Source organism: Lampris incognitus, chromosome 6, assembly GCF_029633865.1.
Source record: "Lampris incognitus isolate fLamInc1 chromosome 6, fLamInc1.hap2, whole genome shotgun sequence".
NCBI classification, from domain to species: Eukaryota; Metazoa; Chordata; class Actinopteri; order Lampriformes; family Lampridae; genus Lampris; species Lampris incognitus.
Window position 1 is genome coordinate 64,153,107 of NC_079216.1, and position 22,149 is coordinate 64,175,255.

Consider the following 22,149-nt stretch of genomic DNA (forward strand, 5'->3'; position numbering starts at 1 on the left):
TTGTAAAATAATTCAAGTGGGGAGGCTTACTATACCATACTATCAAAGTTAAAGCCAAAAATTATGCTATGATGTTCTTCTTCACTTGGAATAAACAATTGTTGAATTTGTTGCCTATCGGTTTCTACTTTCTAAGCACTGTGTCCATCAGTGTAGGTCAAAGCACGTGCTTAAAGTAAAGACGTCAGTAGACACAAGAGTATATCTCGTCCGTGTTTGTGCTGAACTCACAGGGGCATTCCCAGTGGCATCCACAGCTCTCCTGGACTTTGACGGGCATCATGTTGTTTCTGCATGCCGGGAGCTCCAGTCTGTCGCAGTTGACCTTGTGGTTCTGGACTGTCACCGCTCCGCTGGGGTGGCACAGAAGTGAGTGGCAGCCATCTTCCAAGAGCCAAGACTCACCAGGCTGGAACAATCGCGCACAAACGCACAAGCACGGAAATCTAAATGGATGCCATAATGCATCCTGTAAAAGAACATCTCTATTGTATCCCTACTGTATATTCAAAGAGCTATCAGTTCAGCTCAGTGAAAGTTACGCACCTTTCTCTCAGTTCCACTATCATCGACGCATGACCCAGGACCAGCTGAGAATCAAATCACATTATCATCATCATCATCATCATCATCATCGGTATGGAACAATCAAACTGGGGTGAACGGAATTTTTTTTAATTTCCCCCCCTTTCCCCCCCCCCAGCTGTATCCGGCCAATTACCCCACTCTTCCGAGTCCTCCCGGTCGCTGCTCCACCCCCTCTGCTGACCCGGGGAGGGCTGCAGACTACCACATGCCTCCTCTGATACATGTGGAGTCGCCAGCCGCTTCGTTTCACCTGACAGTGAGGAGTTTCGCCAGGGGGGACGTAGCGCGTGGGAGGATCACGCTATTCCTCCCCAGTTCCCCCAGAACAGGCGCCCTGACCGACCAGAGGAGGTGCTAGCGCAGCGACCAGGACACATACCCACATCCGGTTTCCCGACCGCAGACACAACCAATTATATCTGTAGGGACGTCCGACCAAGCCGGAGGTAACACGGGGATTCGAACCGCCGATCCCCGTGTTGGTAGGCAACAGAATAGACCACCACGCCACCCGGACACCCAGTGAACTGAACATTAATGAATAATTGCTTATCAATAACAATTGATATTGATGTAATTATTGATATCTTATCAATATAAAATAATAATGATAATAAATCATTCTAAATAAATAAATCAAATAATGAATGTGTATGAATGTGTGAGTGTTTGTGTGTGCACACCTCGGCACAGCCTCTCCGTGTACCCATGGTCCAGAGTCAGCAGCATCCGTAACTGATCCATGCTGCTCAAGTGCAGAGTGTGGTCCTGATCTCTACGGCCACTGAGCGCGTTCAGCTCGGTCCTGTCATAACCGGGTCCCACGCCGATTGGGAATACAGACACACCTGAAGGAGGAGATTAATCAGATCCCTGCCCTAACGCTACAACAGTCAAACAGACGGGACACGGGACAACGGGGGGGGGGGGGGGACAAAGGAGGAGGAATACCAGATAAATTGAAGTGAAAAAATAAAAAGAACAGTGCATCCTATAATGATCATGTCAGCGATGCCTCACCAGCTACCAGAGCCTCGTTAGAGGCTTCCTGGACGTCGTCAGTTGATCTGTCAGTCACAAGCATCACCACTACTTTGGCCACCCCTGCTCTGCCACCGCTGGCTGGTGAGATGGACGTCTGAACGGCAAATCGCAATGCAGAGCCTGGGAAGAGAGAGCAGTGAGGAATCTGTGTGTGCACGTGTGTGTGTGTGTGTGTGTGTGTGTGAGTGTGTGCACGTATTTGTTGCCATTACCCAGGGCTGGGGCAGCGGAGGTTCTGCTGTGCATGTCATCCACCAGGTTTAACAGGTGTGGTTTACTCTGCTCATCCTTCCATGTCACCTCTGCCGTACTGCCGTCTCCGTACTGAACCACACCCACCTGGGTGTCATTTCGTCCTGCGCACATAAACAGCAAGTCAGTCCACTGCAGCACGACAGCATTGCCTTCGTACGCAGTGGCAGAATGTGGGCGGCGCTACACCCTTGAATACTTCCACAGAGATCGCAACGTTGGAGAATTTAGGGACGGGACATACCTGTGTTTGCACTGTTGATGAAGGCTTTCACGAACGTCTTCATGTCCTCAAACTCTTCACCAGCCTTCAACAGGAAAACCACGTCCATGGGCTTCTTACATGGTACTGCTCAAAGAGAAATTCACGTCAAAACCCCATCATGGCCTCTGTGAGGACTGAACGACTGGAACGGGTGTGTCTGTTGTACCTGAGGGTGGCAGGGTGGTACGTGGACTCAAAGTTTGAAGGAAGGGCGGTTGCAGTGTCGGGAAGCGGGGTCTGATGGTGTTGTGCGTGATATTCACAACCTGATGGACCAGGGACCGCAGGCGATTGTAGTCATCCACCATCAGTGGGCGCCGTGGGAAGCTGAGATCCATCAGGTCATTCTCTCTGACCTTCGGCCCCACTCCGATTGGATATATATGCGTTTGCGTGTCTGTCGCTGGGGGACGTGTCACTGTATCAGTAGGCGGGTTCTCTGTCACAAGAAAGACCAACTTGGAAGCGGTGGGACCTGGAGCAGGCTTCGTTGTGGTTATCTGCTGGAGGGAGGTTGTGACAGCAGCACCTGTATTTGTCTTAGAGCCACCTCTCCAACGGATCTCCCTCAGTCGTTGAATCAGCAGGGTCTTCTGCCGCCGCACTTCCAAGCGACTGATCTCCACGGTGATGGTTACGGAGTACTGAATCACGGTGATGCGAATTGACTCCTCCTGCTCTGACAGCTTTGAGATCACCTCCTCCAAGAAGTACAGGGACTTATTAAAGTTGACCTCCCCTACCGAATCGGAGCCCTCCAGAATGAAGGTCACGTCTTTGGCTGCAGGGTTGGAGGAGGGCGATGTTGTGACTGGAGACTGGCCTGCGGGTAAGGTCGGGGTAGGACTAGAGGAGAATTGCTGCGTGGGGTTGGGCTCTAAAGTTGCGGGCTGGACAGTCGTGGTTGTACTACGGACAGGTTTAACCTGTGTAGGCTTGGTTGGCACGGGTTTGGCCCCCTCGGGTTCCAGACCCAAGGTGCAGAGGTAATCTGACAGCTCTAGGAGACGATCAGGCAGCTCACCTGTGCTGCTTAGCACATAGGCCCTGTTCTCCGGGTTGGCCTTGGTGATCTCATTAATCTGCCCCAAATTGGCCCCGGGCCCCAGGGCCACAGACAGGGTTGTAATGGTCTTCTTGCGGAGCATCTTTACAGTGGCGCGCATGGGGCGAGGGTTGGCACTCGCAGTCAGGATGATGGCAACACGGCCGGCATGCTCGCGTTTGTTCTTATCGTAGATATTGATGGCCAGGTATTTGACAGCCTCATCCAGGAAGGCAGCGTTTCCCCCTGTGTAATGCAGCTCATGCACCGTCTTCTTGAACAGCCACTTCTGGACCTGCAGTCAGGAGTAAGGAAGTGGACAACAAAGGGTGAAGAAAAGAAAGAAAACTCAGTGACTTTTGGTGTGACTTTTTTTTTTGAGTCTGCAAAGGTACCAATTTTATACGGTAAAATGCATAAATACATAATCACTCCACAGAATGCCTGATGAGGTACATTAAGCATTAAGCCTTTGTCAATGACTACCAGTGACGGCAGGCCGGTACAGGGCGCTGGGGCGCTGCCCCCTTCAACTATCAAGAGAATCTACTAAAACATGTTAAATATAATTTAGTTGTATAAGGCAAATAATCATGAAATAAAAGTGTTTTCAGTCTGTGAGCGCCTGTCAGCAGCCATTAAATATTGGTTCAAATGGTATTTGGGTGATTTCTGTCTGAATACATATACTTCCTGGGTGAGGGGCGCCGGCCAAACGATACCTTATGTAAGCCCTCGAACTTGTGGCGAGCAGGTGACCTGAGGCTGCTGTCTGATTGGTTTCTTCAGATTTTCCAGGGGGCGCTGTTCTATGCGCCCCAGAATACCCCACTTTTATTGGCAGCGAATTGGTATTGTTTTAATGTTGTTTAATCTGATGTGACTTGACAATTCTCGTGGCTGTCAGTCATGTTCACACCCACCACCACACCTCGTCTCGATTGTCAATCATCCACCGTCTACGAAACCTGATAAAATCTATAGGGTACATTGTCCTTCGTAATAACTCTGTGACTGTGTGGACATTAAAGCAGCTGTCAGGTGTGCTGCACCGAGGTAAATTGCCCCCCCCCCACAAATTTTTTTTAGCACCAGCCGCCACTGGTAACTATGCATTCATGTTACCTGCAGGTCATATGTTTTGACGCCAGAGTGGAAGAGCAGCACCGTGGCTCGCGTGTGAGCTGAGCCCATTCGGAAGCGTTCCACCACCGCCAAGATGAACTCTTTCACTTTCTCAAACTCATCCTCGCCCAGTGCCGCCGAACCGTCCAACAGGAACGCCAGGTCCATGGCGCGGTCGCAGGTCCCTGTGGGCATCATTGTGGAGAAGGGCGGGGCGGTGGAGGTGATCGGGGGCGACGTCGGCGCGTGAGTGGAGAACATGTCCGAGTGGTTGCAAACCTCACAACTAAGGACGTTGTCCTCACAGTGGCTGTAGTGAGCACAAACACACACTTTCTCAGTGCGCAAAACAGACAAATCTCAAACTAGTCGTGGATAACACAAACTGTTGGTTTTTGGAGGAAAAAATATACACAGTGTAGTAAAGTTATAGGAGAGAGGAAAGGTAGGAAAGAGAAGAGTGTTAGGAGTGATGTGTGACAGAAGGGTACCAGCAAGAGTTAAAGGGAAGGTTTACGAGATGGTTGTGAGACCAGCTATGTTGTATGGTTTGGAGACGGTGGCACTGATGAAAAGACAGGAGGTGGAGCTGGAGGTGGCAGAGTTGAAGATGCTAAGATTTTCATTGGGAGTGATGAAGAAGGACAGGATTAGGAACGATTATATTAGAGGGACAGCTCAGGTTGGACGGTTTGGAGACGAAGCAAGAGAGGCAAGATTGAGATGGTTTGGACATGTGTGGAGGAGAGATGCTGGGTATATTGGGAGAAGGATGCTGAATATGGAGCTGCCAGGGAAGAGGAGAAGAGGAAGGCCAAAGAGGAGGTTTATGGATGTGGTGAGGGAGGAGGACATGCAGGTGGCTGGTGTGACAGAGAAAGATGCAGGGGAAAGGAAGAGATGGAAACAGATGATCTGCTGTAGCGCCCCCTAACGGGAGCAGCCGAAAGTAGTAGTAGTAGTGTAGGAAAGTTATAATACATGGATCATTACCAAATTTTGCAGTGCTCTGGGTTGTCATGATTGAGGATGACCTTGTTGCCATGGGAGATTCTTTGACCCTCATGGATGCACACCTTACACTGGGAGGGATCTACGCAATGCATGGCCACTTCATCCAATAGCTGACCTAAGCAATAAAAGGGGAGGAGTGAAATGATAGTCCTGTTTTTTAACAACCTGGGTCTTATTTTTGTAGTTTTTGCCATCTTGCATATCGGTTGTGATATAATTTTACTCACCGGAGATTTGGACCACAGGACTACCACTAGACAACAGGTTTACAACAGGTTTACATCTTATGGTGCTAAGGAATACAAGGGTCCGACCTGTTCCAACCAGTCTAATTTAAACCAATCATTTCATTTACGACTTGGGAGTGAAAATGAAAATGAATGTCGGAAGTTATTACTTTAAATATCCTTTTCAATGGCCCATCACAATCCTGAGCTACTTGCTGGTTGAGCTTGCTGGAACGACCCATCATAGTACCCAGCCAGCACCAGGGCGGTGTATTGGCGAGAATCTGGCGATACGATACGTATCACGATACAGGGTTACGATTCGATATATCACAATATATTGTGATACTGTAAGAAAGGCGATATATTGTGATTTCATAGGCCTGTGTTCTTTGTGCTTATGCTACTTCCTGTCTCGGTTTACGTTGTTGGGTTGGAGTTGGAAGAGTCAAATGGCTGAAGACAGATTACAACACTGTTTCTAGCGGTCGTGGGGTTACGTACAACACAAAATGTTTGTCACGAACCTTTACATGTAAACAGTTAAAAGTGGATACAGTGATTTGAGAAGTGATACAGTATCACAAAAGATAATATCGCAATACTCGAGTGTATCAATATTTACTTACACCCCTAGCCAGCACGATGCAAAAATCATATATAATTGGAAACCGTGTACACAGTCAAACAGAGCTGCTGGTTTTTTTTTTCTTTTTTATTGAAAGCATAGGTTTGATGCTAATATTGTATGCCCCCCTCCCCCCCCCCAACAAAAACCTGTGCTCCCATGTCTAAAATTTCCTCAACAAAGCTGGTAAATAAAATAACATTATAACCAACAGTCCCGACTGGCAGAAACTGTGAAAATAAGATATAGATTATAAGAAAACTGGAATCGTCCTTCCCCCCCCCCTTTCTCTCCCCAATTCTACTTGGCCAATTACCCCACTCTTCCAAGCCGTCCCGGTCTCTGCTCCACCCCCTCTGCCAATCCGAGGAGGGCTGCAGACTACCACATGCCTCCTCCGATACGTGTGGAGTCGCCAGCCGCTTCTTTTCACCTGACAGTGAGGAGTTTCACCAGGGGGACGTAGCGCGTGGGAGGATCACGCTGTTCCCCCCAGTTCCCCCTCCCCCCTGACAGGCACCTTGACTGACCAGAGGAGGCGCTAGTGCAGCGACCAGGACACATACCCATATCCGGCTTCCCACCAGCAGACACGGCCAATTGTGTCTGTAGGGGCACCCGACCAAGCCGGAGGTAACACGGGGATTCAAACCGCTGATCCCCGTGTTGGTAGGCAACGGAATAGACCGCTACACTACCCGGACGGAATCCTCCTTTTAACTCAACCTTCAAAGGTGTGAATACTCAGGAGTGTTACCCAGTGGTGGTGTCTGTATCACACACAAGATGGATGAAAGCAGACCTTTAATACATTTCTTCATACGAGTATGAGCGGGTGCATGTGAGGAGTGTTTTGTGTTGAGGCAGAGGAGTGTTTAATACCATGGGGACAGGAGGCGTGGCAGCCTTCCACACAGGTGAGCGGGCAGTGAAGAGGCTCTGGGTGCTGGCAGGTGATTTGACAAGCAGAGCCACAGGCGTTGTACCTCCACTGGCACAGCTCCTCGCCCACTGACGAGCCCCTAGTGTTCAGCTCGTCACAGCTCATAGCTAAGAAACACACACACACACACAAGTACGTAAGGATGAATTTCCTCTGACTACTGTTCGACTTCTTCTAATTTGTATTGTTTGTGTTGAAGAGCTGTCTTTCCACGGGGTTAAACTGTATCGGTGTCTCACTGCCAGAATGCAAACCCTCTGAGACTCAGCGCTACATAAAGAAACTTGATTTGAGTTTAATTAACGCTTCAGGATCTAATTTGGGTTAATTATTCAGGGATGATTTCAAAAAAGGGTCAACATATATGTATGTGTGTGTGTGAGTGTATATAATATATATATATATATATATATATATATATATATATAGATGTAGGAAAAAACTTGTAATACATAGCAGTATAAGCTTGTTTCGTGCGTCGCGCACTCATCAGCTGCTAATGTGATTCAACAAAGAAAACACAGTATATAAGCTTGTTTGCAGTCACGTGATTCTGATGATGTGCGAGTTTCAGATGGAGGGCAGGAAGTGAAAAGCAGAATGGACGAGACGGAGCTAGTTTAGCCCGAACTGTGCTAGTTTAGACGACGTTATGAGAGAACTGTATAAACAGGAAGTAAGACATGTTGGACATGATCTTATGTTATGAAGAGGTAGTTTGTTAGACAAAGTGGTCACTGCACACACGCGCGTTATCCTCCCCGACCGCAGACGGTTCACAAGCCATTTTTTCCGGCGTTTTCATCCATTTCTTGCATTATGAACAACAACTTTTGGTACTCAATGAAAACTCCTTGTGGTGTCTAAGTTAATGACGCCAAACATAGGCATTTCGAAAGTTTGTGCTAGTGCTTCCTATGCAGAAAATCACTTCCTGCCCTCCATCTGTAGTTCGTGACGTCATATGCAAACAATCTATATGTTGCCCCCCGTGTCACACCCCTAATTTCGGTGGACAGCAACCAATGAGAGGAGAAACATTTGAACTATTACAACCAATGGGGTAGGTAGTTACGATGCACAGCAACCAATGGTGGGGTAGAAAACATTACAACCAACGGGGTAAGGGGCTGGGGCTTATTTTGAAAAGCATTTAAAGGTCCAGGGCGCTGTTGAAATAGCCTACATTTAGAAGATAACAAGGTCACGTCAAATGGGGTAATTTATGTAAATCATATAGTGGGGTGGTGTTGGGGCGCAGTATACCTTGTTACACCCTGACTCCCCACAAAGTATAATAGATTCTGAGGGACGAGCTTTCTTCAGCACCAATCGAAGAATCAGTTCATCTGGACGCATAAAGACACTTTCTTCAGAACTTTTACAAGACGGTGACGTCATACTCACGACATAGGTCGTTGGACCTCCAGCTAATGGACACACCCCTCTCAGAGCAAGCCTGAGCATAGGCTGCAACGACGTCACAGAAACACACGCAGTCGCCCACCGATGGGCAAGAGCACGCCGCCTCCACGCACATCTCCACGTACTGCTCTGCGTCCACCTTGGAGACACGAAGGGAAAGAGGTGAGGGTGAGATCGGCGTGTGGGGAACACATGCTGAGGGTATCGTGGTCATCGGGGTACCTCCACCCACCTGGCTGTTGCATTCCTTGAAAAGGGGGCCCGTAAGCACACGACAGGATTGCTCCACTGTTACCTGCTTCACCAGGTTGTCGCTGCAAGGAGTGGGCAGCTGCACCCGCACACAAATACACACGTAAATGAGTACACACACACACACACACACACACATTTAATGCAATACAATGAATACCTTTTTTCTCCCCAATCGATTTTTTTGGGCCAGTTACCCCACTCTTCCGAGCCGTCCCGGTCGCTGCTCCACCCCCTCTGCCGATCCGGGGAGGGCTGCAGACTACCACATGCATCCTCCTATACATGTGGAGTCGCCAGCTGCTTCTTTTCACCTGACGGTGAGGAGTTTCACCAAGGTGACATAGCACATGGGAGGATCACGCTATTCTCCGCAGTTCCCCCTCCCCCCCGAAGAGGCACCTCGACTGACCAGAGGAGGCGCTAGTGCAGCGACCAGGACACACACTCACATCCAGCTTCCCACCCGCACACACGGCCAAATGTCTGTAGGGACGCCCGCCCAAGACGGAGGTAACACGGGGATTCGAACCAGCGATCCCTGAGTGAATACCTTTTTAATCAAACATACAAAATGCCGTTGCCCCTATTAGTGTTACAGTTCGTATTTATATGGACGGGAAGGTGGGTCACCTGTGTGACATCAGCACAGCTGGGTTTGACCTTCCAGGAGTTCCCAACGTGGTTGGAGTCGATCTCCAGCTGGTTGTTGCTGCTCATCAAGTCATTGTTGACGTTCCCATCAAAGTTACCACACAGGCCACACACCCGCCCCTACACACAGCACAAGTACACACATGTGGGGTTAAACAACGGATGGGTTGACTTATTTTCGACACATGTGGACACAAAAACCCACTCACAAACACACGAGCAGTTTGATGCTACAGTTGGTGCGAAGGTGGTGCCCTAACAGCTTCTTACCCGGTATTTGGCTGAGATGTGGAGCAGGAGCCGGGTGCTTTGGTCCCAGCTGATAGAAATGTGCTTCCCCAGCAGCAGGATGTAGAACTGACCGGAATGGATGATCTCCACCTCCGAGCCCTGCCTCACTGGCCTCCTCATCTTCACCTTTGACATACAAATGTAGAAACACACAGTGTTGCTGTGTGTGTGTGTGGGGGGGGGGCAATTCTTACCAGTAAAAGTGTGTGTGTCTGTGTGTGTGTGTTTGTGTGTGTGTTACCTCTCCATGTTGCATCGTAATGAGTCCTCCCTGGTAGAAGACCGTGACAGCTTTGGCACAGCGATGTCCAACAATTCCACAGGCCTCGTTCTCCACTAACACGCGGAATGATCCATCCTCCCCATCACACATGTCCTGAAGCAAACGGAGGATGGAGAGAAACAAGGGGGGGGGGGGCACAGCGAGACAAAACAAATCAGTGTTGTTTACCGTTTTGACACCAAGGTGTAGTATAAGTATGTAGTATAAGTATGTAGCATAATAGATAGATTACAACACTGTTATCTAGTGGTCGTGGGGTTACACACAACACAACATATTTGTCACGAACCTTTACATGTAAACAATTAAAAATCCATATAGTGGTTTTGAGAATCGATACAGTATCACGAAAGATAATATCATGATATTTTCTTACACCCCCTAGCGGTTGTGTGGTGCATAGCAACTGAAAGGTGCCTCTGCATGTTTAATTCTGACTCTGGGGACAGAAAGCAGACCTGTCCCAGACCACCTGAGAGGTCTGGATGGTTCAGAGTATAGCAGAGGATCACAAATGTATTTTGGCCCTCAACCATTCAGTGTTGTACAAACCAAGATCAGAGTTTTAAAATCAGTTCTTTGGCGGACAAGAGGCCGGTGTAAACTGGAGTGACGTGATCCACTTTTTTGGTCTTAGTAAGGACTCGAGCAAAGTCCTTATAAAGCCTGCTCCTGCTCCTAAGATATTTTTTATTTGTTTATTTTGGGAGGGGGTTTTGGGTGGGTTTTGGGGATTTTTTTCCCCCTTTTTCTCCCCGATTGCACTTGGCCAATTACCCCACTCTTCCGAGCCATCCCAGTCGCTGCTCCACCCCCTCTGCCAATCTGGGGAGGGCTGCAGACTACCACATGCCTCCTCCGGTACACGTGGAGTCGTCAGCCACTTCTTTTCACCTGACAGTGAGGAGTTTCGCCAGGTGGACGTAGCACGTGTGGGAGGATCACGCTATTCCCCCCAGTTCCCCCCCTCCCCGAACAGGCGCCGCGACCGACCAGAGGAGGCGCTAGTGCAGTGACCAGGACACATACCCACATGCGGCTTCCCACCCGCAGACATGGCCAGTTGTGTCTGTTGGGACAACTGACCAAGCTGGAGGTAACACGAGAATTCGAACCAGTGATCCCCATGTTGGTAGGCAACGGAATAGACCGCCACGCTACCCGGATGCCCCCTGAGATGTTTTTGATCATGCTCTCTCTCTCTCTCTCTCTCGCTCGCTCTCTCTCTCTCACTCTCTCTCTATCTCTCACCTGGGCCAGGACATACTGACAGAGTCCAGGGAAGGAGTACATGAGGCCGTCGAAGGTGATGTAATGCCCCTCTCCCACAGTGCGACACACTCCATCACAGACCTTCTCTGTACAGCGCCACTTCCTGTTCTCACAAACACTGCACAAGAAGAAGAAGCGTGTCAGTCGAACACAGTGCGTGCGTGCCTTCATCATTGTAAGCAAGACTGTACACATTGTTTTTACCAGGTGTTGCAGTCCACTGAGATGGTCTGTCCTGAGGCATGGGGTCTGTTGTTATGGTAACAAGGACACTGCTCTGGTGCAATGCACTCTCTGAGGTGGCGCACCTGAAATCGATCCACACATCAATCTGCATTTCATTTTAGAGTCGTGCTGCATTACACAGGCGGGCGCACAATCGAACACGTGCACGCTCACACATACGGGCATCCCTACCGTGCCAGGGGGACAGAGACAGCCCGGGATGCAGGCCAGGCTGAGGCAGGGCAGGTCCAGGTTCTGGCAGGTCCTGGCACACTCCAGCCCCTTCTCACCAGCATCACACTCCACTCGCATCAGCGGAGGGGGGCAAGGGACTGACCTCCGATCTACACAAAAACACAACAACAAAAAAAGACAAAGAAAAAAGAAACACGCAGCACAGGTTAGTAGCACGGAGTTAAATCGGTCAGTTTTTTGTTTTGTTTGATAAGACTGTCATAGTGGGCACTCACACCAGGTCTGAAATAGTCAAAAAATGATATATCAGTGAATATAGCAGCGTAGCAGTTTCTCAGGCATCTCGTTGATACCTTCCTGTCTGTCAGCATCAGTCATGTCTTCTGGACAGTTTTATTTCTAAAATCTTACATGTCATTGATGAAACTGCACCAGTTAAAGTCACTTCTAGTAAGCAAAAAGCTCCGTGCCCAGATAGCATCTGAATGTGGGCCACTTCAGGCAATGATGCGGCACTGATGTCCTTCTTCTGGCCCTGACAAAATGGATGTGAGCCTGAAGTGGCCCACCTGTATAATAGCAAATATGGTCCAAATATGCCAAATCACATGTGGGCCTTTTTTTTTTGGCAAAGATGCAGTGCTCTGGGCAACATGTAATCTGGATGTGACCCTGAAGTGGCCCGTGTGGTAAATGGTGAATATGGCCCAAATATCACAAATCAAATATGGGCCACCTTTGGCAAATATGTGGCACATGCAGCATTGCTATGGCTTGGTTCTGGCCCGGATCTGGCAAACAGGAGCAGACCGTCCAAGTGCCATCATTCCACGTGGTACGAGGGCCACAGCAATTTTGCTAACTGGGTGGAGGAACGCCCCACAGGCCAAACTTCAAAAAAGAACGTGTCGAAAAGCTGAGTGTAAATGGCGGCAAACTAAACTTCGAATTTATTATGATCTGAGCTGAAAAATGCAAGATAATTATTCCAATCTCACATCGTTAATTCAGAGAATAATGACGCACACACACCGTTTGCCACCATGGATGGACTCACCAATCCACGAGTACCAATGCCACCTGAATTCAACTCCAAAAAGACTTTGCTTCTTCTTTTTACTGACAAAAAAATTTGAAACATCATCCCTCCATCCATTATCCAAACCACTTATCCTGCTCTCAGGGTCACGGGGATGCCGGAGCCTATCCCAGCAGTCACTGGGCGGCACCCTGGAAAGGCCGCCAGGCCATCACAGGGCCCACATACACACACACACACACACATAGGGACACTTTAGTACGGCTGATTCACCTGACCTACATGTCTTTGGACTGTGGGAGGAAACCGGAGCACCCAGAGGAAACCCACGCAGACACGGGGAGAACATGCAAACTCCACACAGCGGACGACTCGGGACAACCCCCAAGGTTGGACTATCCCGGGGCTTGAACCCAGGACCTTCTTGCTGTGAGGCAACTACGCTAACCACTGCACCACCGTGCCGCCTGGAAATATCCATGCCTCCTCATATAAGTTAAATAACACCCCTCAACAATCAACTAGAACTAATCTGGTACAGATGACCAGTTTTGATGTCATACACCTCACAACTCCTGAAGAAACTGTTTTACATCTCAAACTCTCCACATGCAACCTTGATTTGTTGCCTTCAGATTTTTTTTTTAAAAAGGTTTCTAGTTGCCTGGCAACAGATGTATTACAGAGAATCAACAGTTCACTGCTTCCAGGGGTCTTCCCCAAAGCCCTGAAACCTGCAGCAATCAAGCCACTTTTAAAACCAACTAATCTGGATGCATCTGTACTAAACTACCACAGCCCCATATCAAACCTGCCATTCATTGGTAAAATTATTGAGACAGTTCTCTTTAGACAACTTAGCAACTTTCTGGCGGTAAACCTTGATGTTTTCCAGTCTGAATTTAGGCCCCCGTAGGTCTGGATTCAGACCTACATTTCAGTAGTCACATTAAATCATGAACAAACTCAACATCTACCACCTTGAAAACATCAGAAGGATCAGAGACCTGATGTCAGAACACGATTTAGAGGGGCATCCAGGGGGTGTAGCGGTCTATTCCGTTGCCTACCAACATGGGGATCGCTGATTCGAATCCCCGTATTACCTCCGGCTTGGTCAGGTGTACCTACAGACACAATTAGCCGTGTCTGCGGATGGGAACCAGGATGTGGGTGTGTGGCCTGGTCGCTGCACTAGCGCCTCCTCTGGTCAGTCGGGGCACCTGTTCGGGGGAGAGCGGGAACTGCGGGGAATAGCGTGATCCTCCCACGCACTGCATCCCCTGGTGAAACTCCTCACTGTCAGGTGAAAAGAAGCGGCTGGCGACTCCACATGTATCAGAGGAGGCATGTGGTAGTCTGCAGCCCTCCCCGGATTGGCAGGGGGGTGGAGCAGCGACCGGGACGGCTCGGAAGAGTGGGGTAATTGGCCAAGTACAATTGGGAGAAAAAGGGGGGGGTCCAAAAAAAGAACATGATCTAGAGTAACTTGTCCATGCTTTTATCTCCAGCAGGCTGGACTACTGCAAAGGACTGTTCACAAGTCTGTCTGTCTAGGAGCAATCAGACAGCTTCAGCTGATCCAGAATGCTGCTGCCAGGGTTGTAACAAGGACCGAAGAAGCTCAGCATATGAGTCCAGTTCTCAGATCACTACATCGGCAACCAGTTTCTCACAGAATCGACTTTAGAGTTCTATTGCTTGTCCATAAATCAGTGAACGGTTTAGGTCCAAGATACTTATCAGATCTCCTGACTTAGTAAGAACTTTGCAGACCTCTGAGGTCGGCTGGTTCTGGATTACTGGCTGTTTCCAGAGGCAAAACTGCCCTCAGCTTCTACGCTGCTCAAATGGGCAACAAATTTCCAGAAGAGCCAAGACCTGAAACAATGCTGACCACGTTCAAATCCAAGCTAAAGACCTACCTGTTCACCATGGCTTTTAATTAATTTTCTTTTAAATCAAATTTATTTGCCTGTTTGTTTCGCTGGTTTTACTCTGTGTGCTTTGCCTTGCCAAATGCAAAACTGCCGATTTTCAGACTGTTGCCGATCAGACATAATAGATTAGATTCACTCTAATCTTAATAATAAATAATAATAATAATAACAACAATAATCATTCATTCATTCATCTTCAGCCACTTCTCCAGGGTCAGGTCACGACGGCAGCAAGCTAAGTAGGGCACGCCAGACGTCCCTCTCCCCAGCAACGTCCTCCAGCTCCTCCTGAGGGATCCTAAGGCGTTCCCAGGCTAGATTAGACACGCAGTCCCTCCAGCAAGTTCTGGGTCTACCCCAGGGTCTCTTCCCAGCTGGCCGTGCCCAGTAAACCTCCAAAGGAAGGCGCCCAGGGGGCATCCTAATCAGATGTCCGAACCACCTCAGCTGGCTCCTTTCGATGCAATGGAGCAGCGGCTCTACTCCGAACTCCCTCAGGATGCCTGAGCTCCTCACCCTATCTGCTGAGCTCAGACACCCTACGGAGCTCTCTACCAGTATGGTTCGCTACCGAAAAATGGTGGATTGCTCCCTCCAGGTTGATTTGTTGCCTCAAGTGAAGGAGTTCAAGTATCTCGGAGTCTTGTTCATGAGTGAGGGTAGTAATTAACTAAAAATAATATACAATAATAATAATTTAAAAGTAATAAATGCACTCAAATTTGTCAGTTTGGGGAATTTTAAGCATTTTGAGACATACCACAAACTTGCAGGTTCATGGTATTTGTTCCCTCCCATGCTGCAGTGGAAACGGGGCTTTGGATGCAATGTAAGGGAGCGGTGCTCACATATACGTTAAACAGTGTGTAACGGCATAAAAAAGGCACACAAAAGACATTCAACAGTCAAGAGAGATTTTCTGCATCTCCTCAGAATATAAAAAAGGGTACCTCTGGCTGGAGTAAAGTCATCGTCGTAGAAGAGGTCGGACAGCATGGCGTTCCCCATTTCATTGGAGCTGCAGTGCATGGAGCCATTCAAACAGTAGCTACACACACAAACAAATGAACAAGCAAGGAAAGAGAAATAAGACCAGAGCGCTCATAATAGAGATCCTCAGTTTCTGCACGTGCACATAGGGTACGTACCCAGATAGCATCCGGATGTGGGCCGCTTCAGGCAATGATGCAGTGGCACTGATGGCCCTGACAAAATGGATGTGAGCCTGAAGTGGCCCACATGTATAATAGCAAATATGGCCCAAATATGCCAAATCAAATTGGGCCTTTTTTTTTTTGGCAAAGATGCGGTGCTCTCGGCAACATGTAATCTGGATGTGACCCTGAAGTGGCCCGTGTGGTAAATGGTGAATATGGCCCAAATATCACAAAACAAATTTGGGCCATCTTTGGCAAGGCACATGCAGCATTGCTATGGCTTGGTTCTGGCCCAGATCTGGCAAACATCAGCGGACCGCCCAAGTGCCATCATTCCACGCGGTATGTGGGCCAGATGAAAGTGTCGGTGTCTGGAAGTGTCGGGACAGGTCTGGGCCACAGCAATTTTGCTATCTGGGTATGGGCCTGCACAGAAAAACACAGAAGACGGCGCAACCGACCAGATGCTGTTGTGGTCAGCATAGACATCGTTAGGCTGGTAAAGCTGTCCATCGTGCAGACAGGTGCAGTGGTCGGCCGTCACACATTCTCCGGAGTCGCTCAGGTACTGCCCGAGTGGACAGAAACAGCCCTCGTCACAGATCCTCTCGCCTTCGCAGCCCGCTTCAGCCCCAGAGAGGGACCGACACGTCCTATCGCACACACTCGCGCAGGCCTCATATGACTGGCCTCCGGTGCACCTCAGCTCTGCATCGAACAAACGATAAAACTCCACTGCATTGCAACACTGTTTTACTGTGTGTGTGTGTGTGTGTGTGTGTGTGTGTGTGTGTGTGTGTGTGTGTGTGTGTGTGTGTGTGTGTCTGTGTGTGTGTGTGTCTGTGTGTGGTTTATAAGGTACCACAGAGCGAGGGAGATCTCCAGTTGAGCAGCACCCCTCTGGCCGAACAGGCAGCAACGTACGACGACAGCGCAGAGCAGAGGCACTCCTCGCCATCAACACAGGCACACACATCGTAGTGGCAGAACCTCTGGAACGGACCTGGGTTCACCAGGAAGTGGCATGGGCTGAACGCCTCCGACATCAACGCTGAACACGCCTCCTTCGCAAAACGCACTGAAAGCCGGGAAGGGAGACTGGAGGTTAGAGTGTGTGTGTCTTTGCGTCTACTGGCGAGTGTGTCGGTGTGTATACCTCTCTTGGGGTTGATTGTGCATGGGTCAATCTCTGATCTGTGATGGGATTCACAGTCTCCGTTGATCCCCCAGGACAGACCAAAAGCCAAAGGCCCCGCCTCAACCAGTCCGGCACCCGACAGGAAGTCATCACCTTGGTTACCATTGTAGTTACCACAGAGGCCACAGGTGCGTCCTGCCCACGCTGGTCCAAGCTGGGGAAGTATCCAGAATCAAAAGACTATTGTGATGCTGGATGTTCCTCATCAGCTCTAGAAGGCTTTTTTTTTTTCTCCTCAATTGTATTTGGCAAATCACCCCACTCTTCCGAGCCGCCCCGATCTCTTGATCCGAGGAGGGCTGCAGACTACCACATGCTTCCTCCGATACATGTGGAGGCACCAGCCGCTTCTTTTCATCTGACAGCGAGGAGTTTCACCAGGGGGACGTAGCGCATGGGAGGATCACGCTATTCCCTCCAGTTCTCCCTCCCTCGAACAGGTGCCTCGACCCAACCAGAGGAGGTGCTAGTGCAGCGACCAGGACACATATCCACATCCGGCTTCCCACCCGCAGACACGGCCAATTGTGTCTGTAGGGGCGCCCGACCAAGCCGGAGGTAACACGGGGATTCGAACCGGCGATTCCCGTGTTGTAGGCAACGGAATAGACCGCTATGCCACCTGGATGCCAAGAAATTTTGTTTTGAATTACATCCTACCTTTAAGAGCACCCGACCTCGTCCATCCCAGTCCAAACGGAAATCCTCTCTAAACTTGACACGCACTGAAGACTGAACAGACCTCTGGATACGCAGACGACCTGCAGAAGAAGAAATATAAACATCAGACAATCGATTACATTCCATGTCATCATCCAATAAAACTCTCATGCACACACCACAATACAAAGTTGATCACAGCTGTTCTTTTTTTGTGTCTCTACATACCATAGTGCATTGGGGTTTGGATGTCCATGTCATTGACGGAGACCATCCCTCCGTGCTTCAGCTTCACCTTCATGTCCTCCAGAGAGTGGAGGCTGAGGGTCACCGAACGAGTGCACACAGCATCCTGATCGTCCGCACACTGAAACACAGCAACAAAGGCCGAATCAGATGACGAGCAGCCACGAAGGACAAGAGCAACTGGAGTGCACACCAGCACAGCGGAGGCCATCACCTGCACATTCTCAATGATGACGGAAAACTGACTCTCTTCGCAGTCTCTGGCCAGCAGATACTGACACTGGCCCGTGAAGGTGAAGAACTTGTTGTCAAAGGTCTTGAAGTGCGACTGGCCCATCACCAAGCACTCACCTACGAAAAGGCAGATAATCTTGTGTTTTAATGCTGTTTTTTCAGGGGAAAGCGGTGACTCAGTTAAATTTGCCATTGACATTATTCTCACCAGGCTCAAATACATGGGGTCAACTGTCAGAAGTAACGGGGAGTGCAGAAGAGAGGTGAAGAAGAGAGTGCAGGCAGGGTGGAGCGGGTGGAGAAGAGTGTCAGGAGTGATTTGCGACAGTAGGGTACCAGCAAGACTTAAAGGGGAGGTTTACAAAATGGTTCCCAGATAGCATCTGGATGTGGGCCACTTCGGGCAGTGATGCAGCACTGATGGCCTACTTCTGGCCCTGATAAAATGGATGTGAGGCTAAAGTGGCCCACATGTATAATAGCAAATATGGCCCTAATATGCCAAATCCCATGTGGGCCTTTTTTTGGCGAAGACGCGGTGCTCTGGACAACATGTAATCTGGATGTGACCCTGAAGTGGCCCAAATATCACGAAACAAATATGGGCCACCTTTGGCAAATATGTGGCACATTCGGCATTGCTATGGCTTGGTTCCGGCCCAGATCTGGCAAACAGGAGCGGACCGCCCAAGTGTCATCATTCCACACGGTGTGGCCTGGATGAAAGTGTCGGTGTGGGGCAGGTCTGGGCCGCAGCAAGTTTGCTATCTGGGTTGTGAGACCAGCTATGTTATATGGTTTGGAGACAGTGGCACTGACGAAAAGACAGGAGGCAGAGCTGGAGGTGGCAGAGTTGAAGATGATAAGATTTTCACTGGGAGTGATGAAGAAGGACAGGATTGGGAACGAGTATATTAGAGGGACAGCTCAGCTTGGACAGTTTGGAGACAAAGCAAGAGAGGCAAGATTGAGACGGTTTGGACATGTGTGGAGGAGAGATGCTGGGTATATTGGGAGACGGATGCTGAATATGGAGCTGCCAGGGAAGAGGAGAAGAGGAAGGCCAAAGAGGAGGTTTATGGATGTGGTGAGGGAGGACATGCAGGTGGCTGGTGTGACAGAGGAAGATGCAGAGGACAGGAAGAGATGGAAACAGATGATCCACTGTGGCGACCCCTAATGGGAGCAGCCGAAAGTAGTAGGAGGAGGAGTAGTAGTAGTAGTAGATTATTCTCACCAGGGCAGCCTTCGTTGGTGCACTCCCAGGAGCCATGACGGCACACACTGAAAGGAGAATAGGCGGGGGGCTCTTTATTGAGGGAGTTAATGTCATGTGGTAGTTTATACATACCGTACGTATGCAATTTCTCACCAAGTGTTGCAGTCCTGCGCGATGCTGGATCCTGGTGGAAAGTGCCGTCCCCTGTGCACACAGGAACACTGGGAAACTTCCACACAGTGACCGCCGTCCAACACCTTCCCCACTTTCCCACAAACACGTGCACACACATATTATTATTATTGCAAAAACTAGAGAAAGTGAAACGGAGGGAGAGACAGGGAGGGGTTAAGGGGAGTAGAGTGCGAGAGGGGCGTCTTACCAGGGCACATGCAGCCATCAACACACTCGTCCTTGCAGACCTCCTGGATGTTGAGACTCTGGCAGGTTGTGGAGCATGACCTGCTGCATTCGCTGTACTGCATGCCTATTGGACACTTGGGAGCTGCACACATCCACGTGTGCCACCACACAGACACCCATACAGGCACACACACACGCACACACACACACACACACACACACACACACACTACATTGTGCTATACAAATAAAATTGACTTGACTTTACTGTATTTTCCATCCATCCATCCATCCATCCATTATCCAAACCGCTTCTCCTGCTCTCAGGGTCGCAGGGATGCTGGAGCCTATCCCAGCAGTCACTGGGCATCAGGAGGGCAGGGAGACACCCTGGACAGGCCGCCATACCATCGCACATTGCCCACACACACACACACACACACACACACACACACACACACAAACTTGCGTTGTACATCTCGTTAGGAACACATTACTGGAAGACTCACAGCAATTGCTCTCCTCCAGCCAGCCGTGCAGAAGCATCCCGTGGGCGTGGCATGTGCGGGCGTACTCTAATAGTATTGGACAGTAGCAGTCTGGCCCCTCCCTCTGACCACAGTGACACGCCTCCTCCTCGCACACCAGTTGGAAGGCCTCAGGGGAGACGATGTGGGCGCAATGCAGAAACACACTGGAGGTCTGCAGCAAACTGCAACTGGACAAAAACTACACACACACACACACACACACACACACATTGAGAGCAGTAGAATGTGACTAAAGGGAGGGGAAAGTGTTTTTCGTGTTATCCTTCTGAGGGCTCATGCTGACCTCTCTTCATTATGGACCAGCACTTTTTCAGGTTTCCGATCATGTGATCTCGAAATAAAATACATGCTGCGCATTTTGAAATCACTTTGGCTGTTGATGACTCATGATGAGGATGACGACATACCTTTTACCTCTCACCAAAGGCTCATTTTAGAGGGGGGATGTAAAGTCACATATTTCTACAATAGGCGGCATGGTGGCGCGGTAGTTAGCGCGGTCGCCTCACGGCAAAAAGGTTCTGGGTGTAGTTCAGGTGAATCAGCCATACTAAATAGCCCCTAACTGTCAGTGTGTGTGTGTGTGTGTGTGTGTGTGTGTGTGTGTGCGTATGTCGGCCCTGTGTGAAGGCCTGGCGGTCTGTCCAGGGCGTCTCCCTGCCTGCCGCCCAATGACTGCTGGGATAGGCTCCAGCATCCCCGCGACCCTGAGAGCAGGATAAGCAGTTCGGATATTGAATGGTTGGAATATAAAGTCACGTATTGCTACAATAAAGGGTGAATAGTTTTCTGGAATGAGGGTGGATGTGATTTAAAGAGGGCACAATTTGGGGGGGAAATGTGTAATTTCTATGACAGTTGTAACTATCAATAACAAATGTCATTTGATGAGCAGGGAGCATGAAACTAGCAGGTAGCAGAGTATCCAAATGGGATTGGACAATAGTGTATTTAGATCACATCTGTCTCTCATTTGAACCGCTGCTGACTCAGAGCTAATTCGAGCCGAGAGTATGCTGGATGGAATGGAACAAGCTCCTTTGTCCAAATCAACTCAGTGGGACTTTGGGACACACGGAGCTGAGGGTAGGTACAAACTGCTAGAAAATAATTTCCATATCTACAGACTGTTGATCTTTGATAGCCAAGCAACAGACAAGGGAGCAGGAAATATCCCAGATTCAACTGTACAGGGAATTACTAGGCCGCCGTGGCTTGTTCAACAGGTTTCACACCAACTTGCAGTTTATTTTTTCCCCCTGTAATAACAAGGGAAGTGGCTGAAAAATAGTTATTTGCTCGTGTACCCAACCCCAGCAATTATGCCCGAAGACACATGGACCTGGCTCTTCAGGTCAGAGCGCTTATCAAGAAGATAATTCCATCCATCCATTATCCGAACCGCTTATCCTGCTCTCAGGGTCGCAGGGATGCTGGAGACTATCCCAGCAGTCATTGGGCGGCAGGCGGGGAGACACCCTGGACAGGCTGCCAGGCCATCACACAGGGCCCACATACACACATTCACACCTCGGCGCAATTTAGTACGGCCGATTCACCTGACCTACATGTCTTTGGACTGTGGGAGGAAACCGGAGCACCCGGAGGAAACCCACGCAGATACGAAGAGACCATGCAAACTCCACACAGAGGACAACCCGGGGCGATCCCCAAGGTTGGACTACCCCAGGGCTCGAACCCAGAACCTTCTTGCTGTGAGGGGACTGCACTAACCACTGTGCCAACGTGCCATCCAAGAAGGTAATTGTTCATCTTTATATGTCAAATTGTGTATTTTTCCCATGTTAGAACAG

At 49.4% G+C, this 22,149-nt stretch overlaps 1 protein-coding gene across 2 annotated transcripts in view; it reads right to left on the bottom strand.

The window, feature by feature from the left end:
• vwf (von Willebrand factor) overlaps window positions 1-22,149 on the bottom strand; it is a 42,517-nt gene that overhangs the window by 14,142 nt on the left and 6,226 nt on the right. For both annotated transcript variants that reach the window (XM_056281664.1, XM_056281663.1), the window contains 29 exons: window positions 20,294-20,513; window positions 19,804-19,926; window positions 19,575-19,686; window positions 19,440-19,486; window positions 18,183-18,319; window positions 17,951-18,089; window positions 17,723-17,823; window positions 17,021-17,216; window positions 16,727-16,942; window positions 16,326-16,572; window positions 15,658-15,755; window positions 11,726-11,877; window positions 11,513-11,616; window positions 11,288-11,426; window positions 9,995-10,129; window positions 9,733-9,879; window positions 9,442-9,582; window positions 8,789-8,887; window positions 8,539-8,695; window positions 7,071-7,238; window positions 5,313-5,448; window positions 4,320-4,629; window positions 2,316-3,489; window positions 2,129-2,233; window positions 1,845-1,988; window positions 1,609-1,752; window positions 1,272-1,436; window positions 547-590; window positions 232-409 (listed from right to left, as the gene is read on the bottom strand). In XM_056281664.1, the coding sequence (XP_056137639.1) occupies window positions 232-409; window positions 547-590; window positions 1,272-1,436; window positions 1,609-1,752; window positions 1,845-1,988; window positions 2,129-2,233; window positions 2,316-3,489; window positions 4,320-4,629; window positions 5,313-5,448; window positions 7,071-7,238; window positions 8,539-8,695; window positions 8,789-8,887; window positions 9,442-9,582; window positions 9,733-9,879; window positions 9,995-10,129; window positions 11,288-11,426; window positions 11,513-11,616; window positions 11,726-11,877; window positions 15,658-15,755; window positions 16,326-16,572; window positions 16,727-16,942; window positions 17,021-17,216; window positions 17,723-17,823; window positions 17,951-18,089; window positions 18,183-18,319; window positions 19,440-19,486; window positions 19,575-19,686; window positions 19,804-19,926; window positions 20,294-20,513 (5,278 nt within the window). The remainder of the gene's footprint in view (window positions 1-231; window positions 410-546; window positions 591-1,271; window positions 1,437-1,608; window positions 1,753-1,844; window positions 1,989-2,128; window positions 2,234-2,315; window positions 3,490-4,319; window positions 4,630-5,312; window positions 5,449-7,070; window positions 7,239-8,538; window positions 8,696-8,788; window positions 8,888-9,441; window positions 9,583-9,732; window positions 9,880-9,994; window positions 10,130-11,287; window positions 11,427-11,512; window positions 11,617-11,725; window positions 11,878-15,657; window positions 15,756-16,325; window positions 16,573-16,726; window positions 16,943-17,020; window positions 17,217-17,722; window positions 17,824-17,950; window positions 18,090-18,182; window positions 18,320-19,439; window positions 19,487-19,574; window positions 19,687-19,803; window positions 19,927-20,293; window positions 20,514-22,149) is intronic.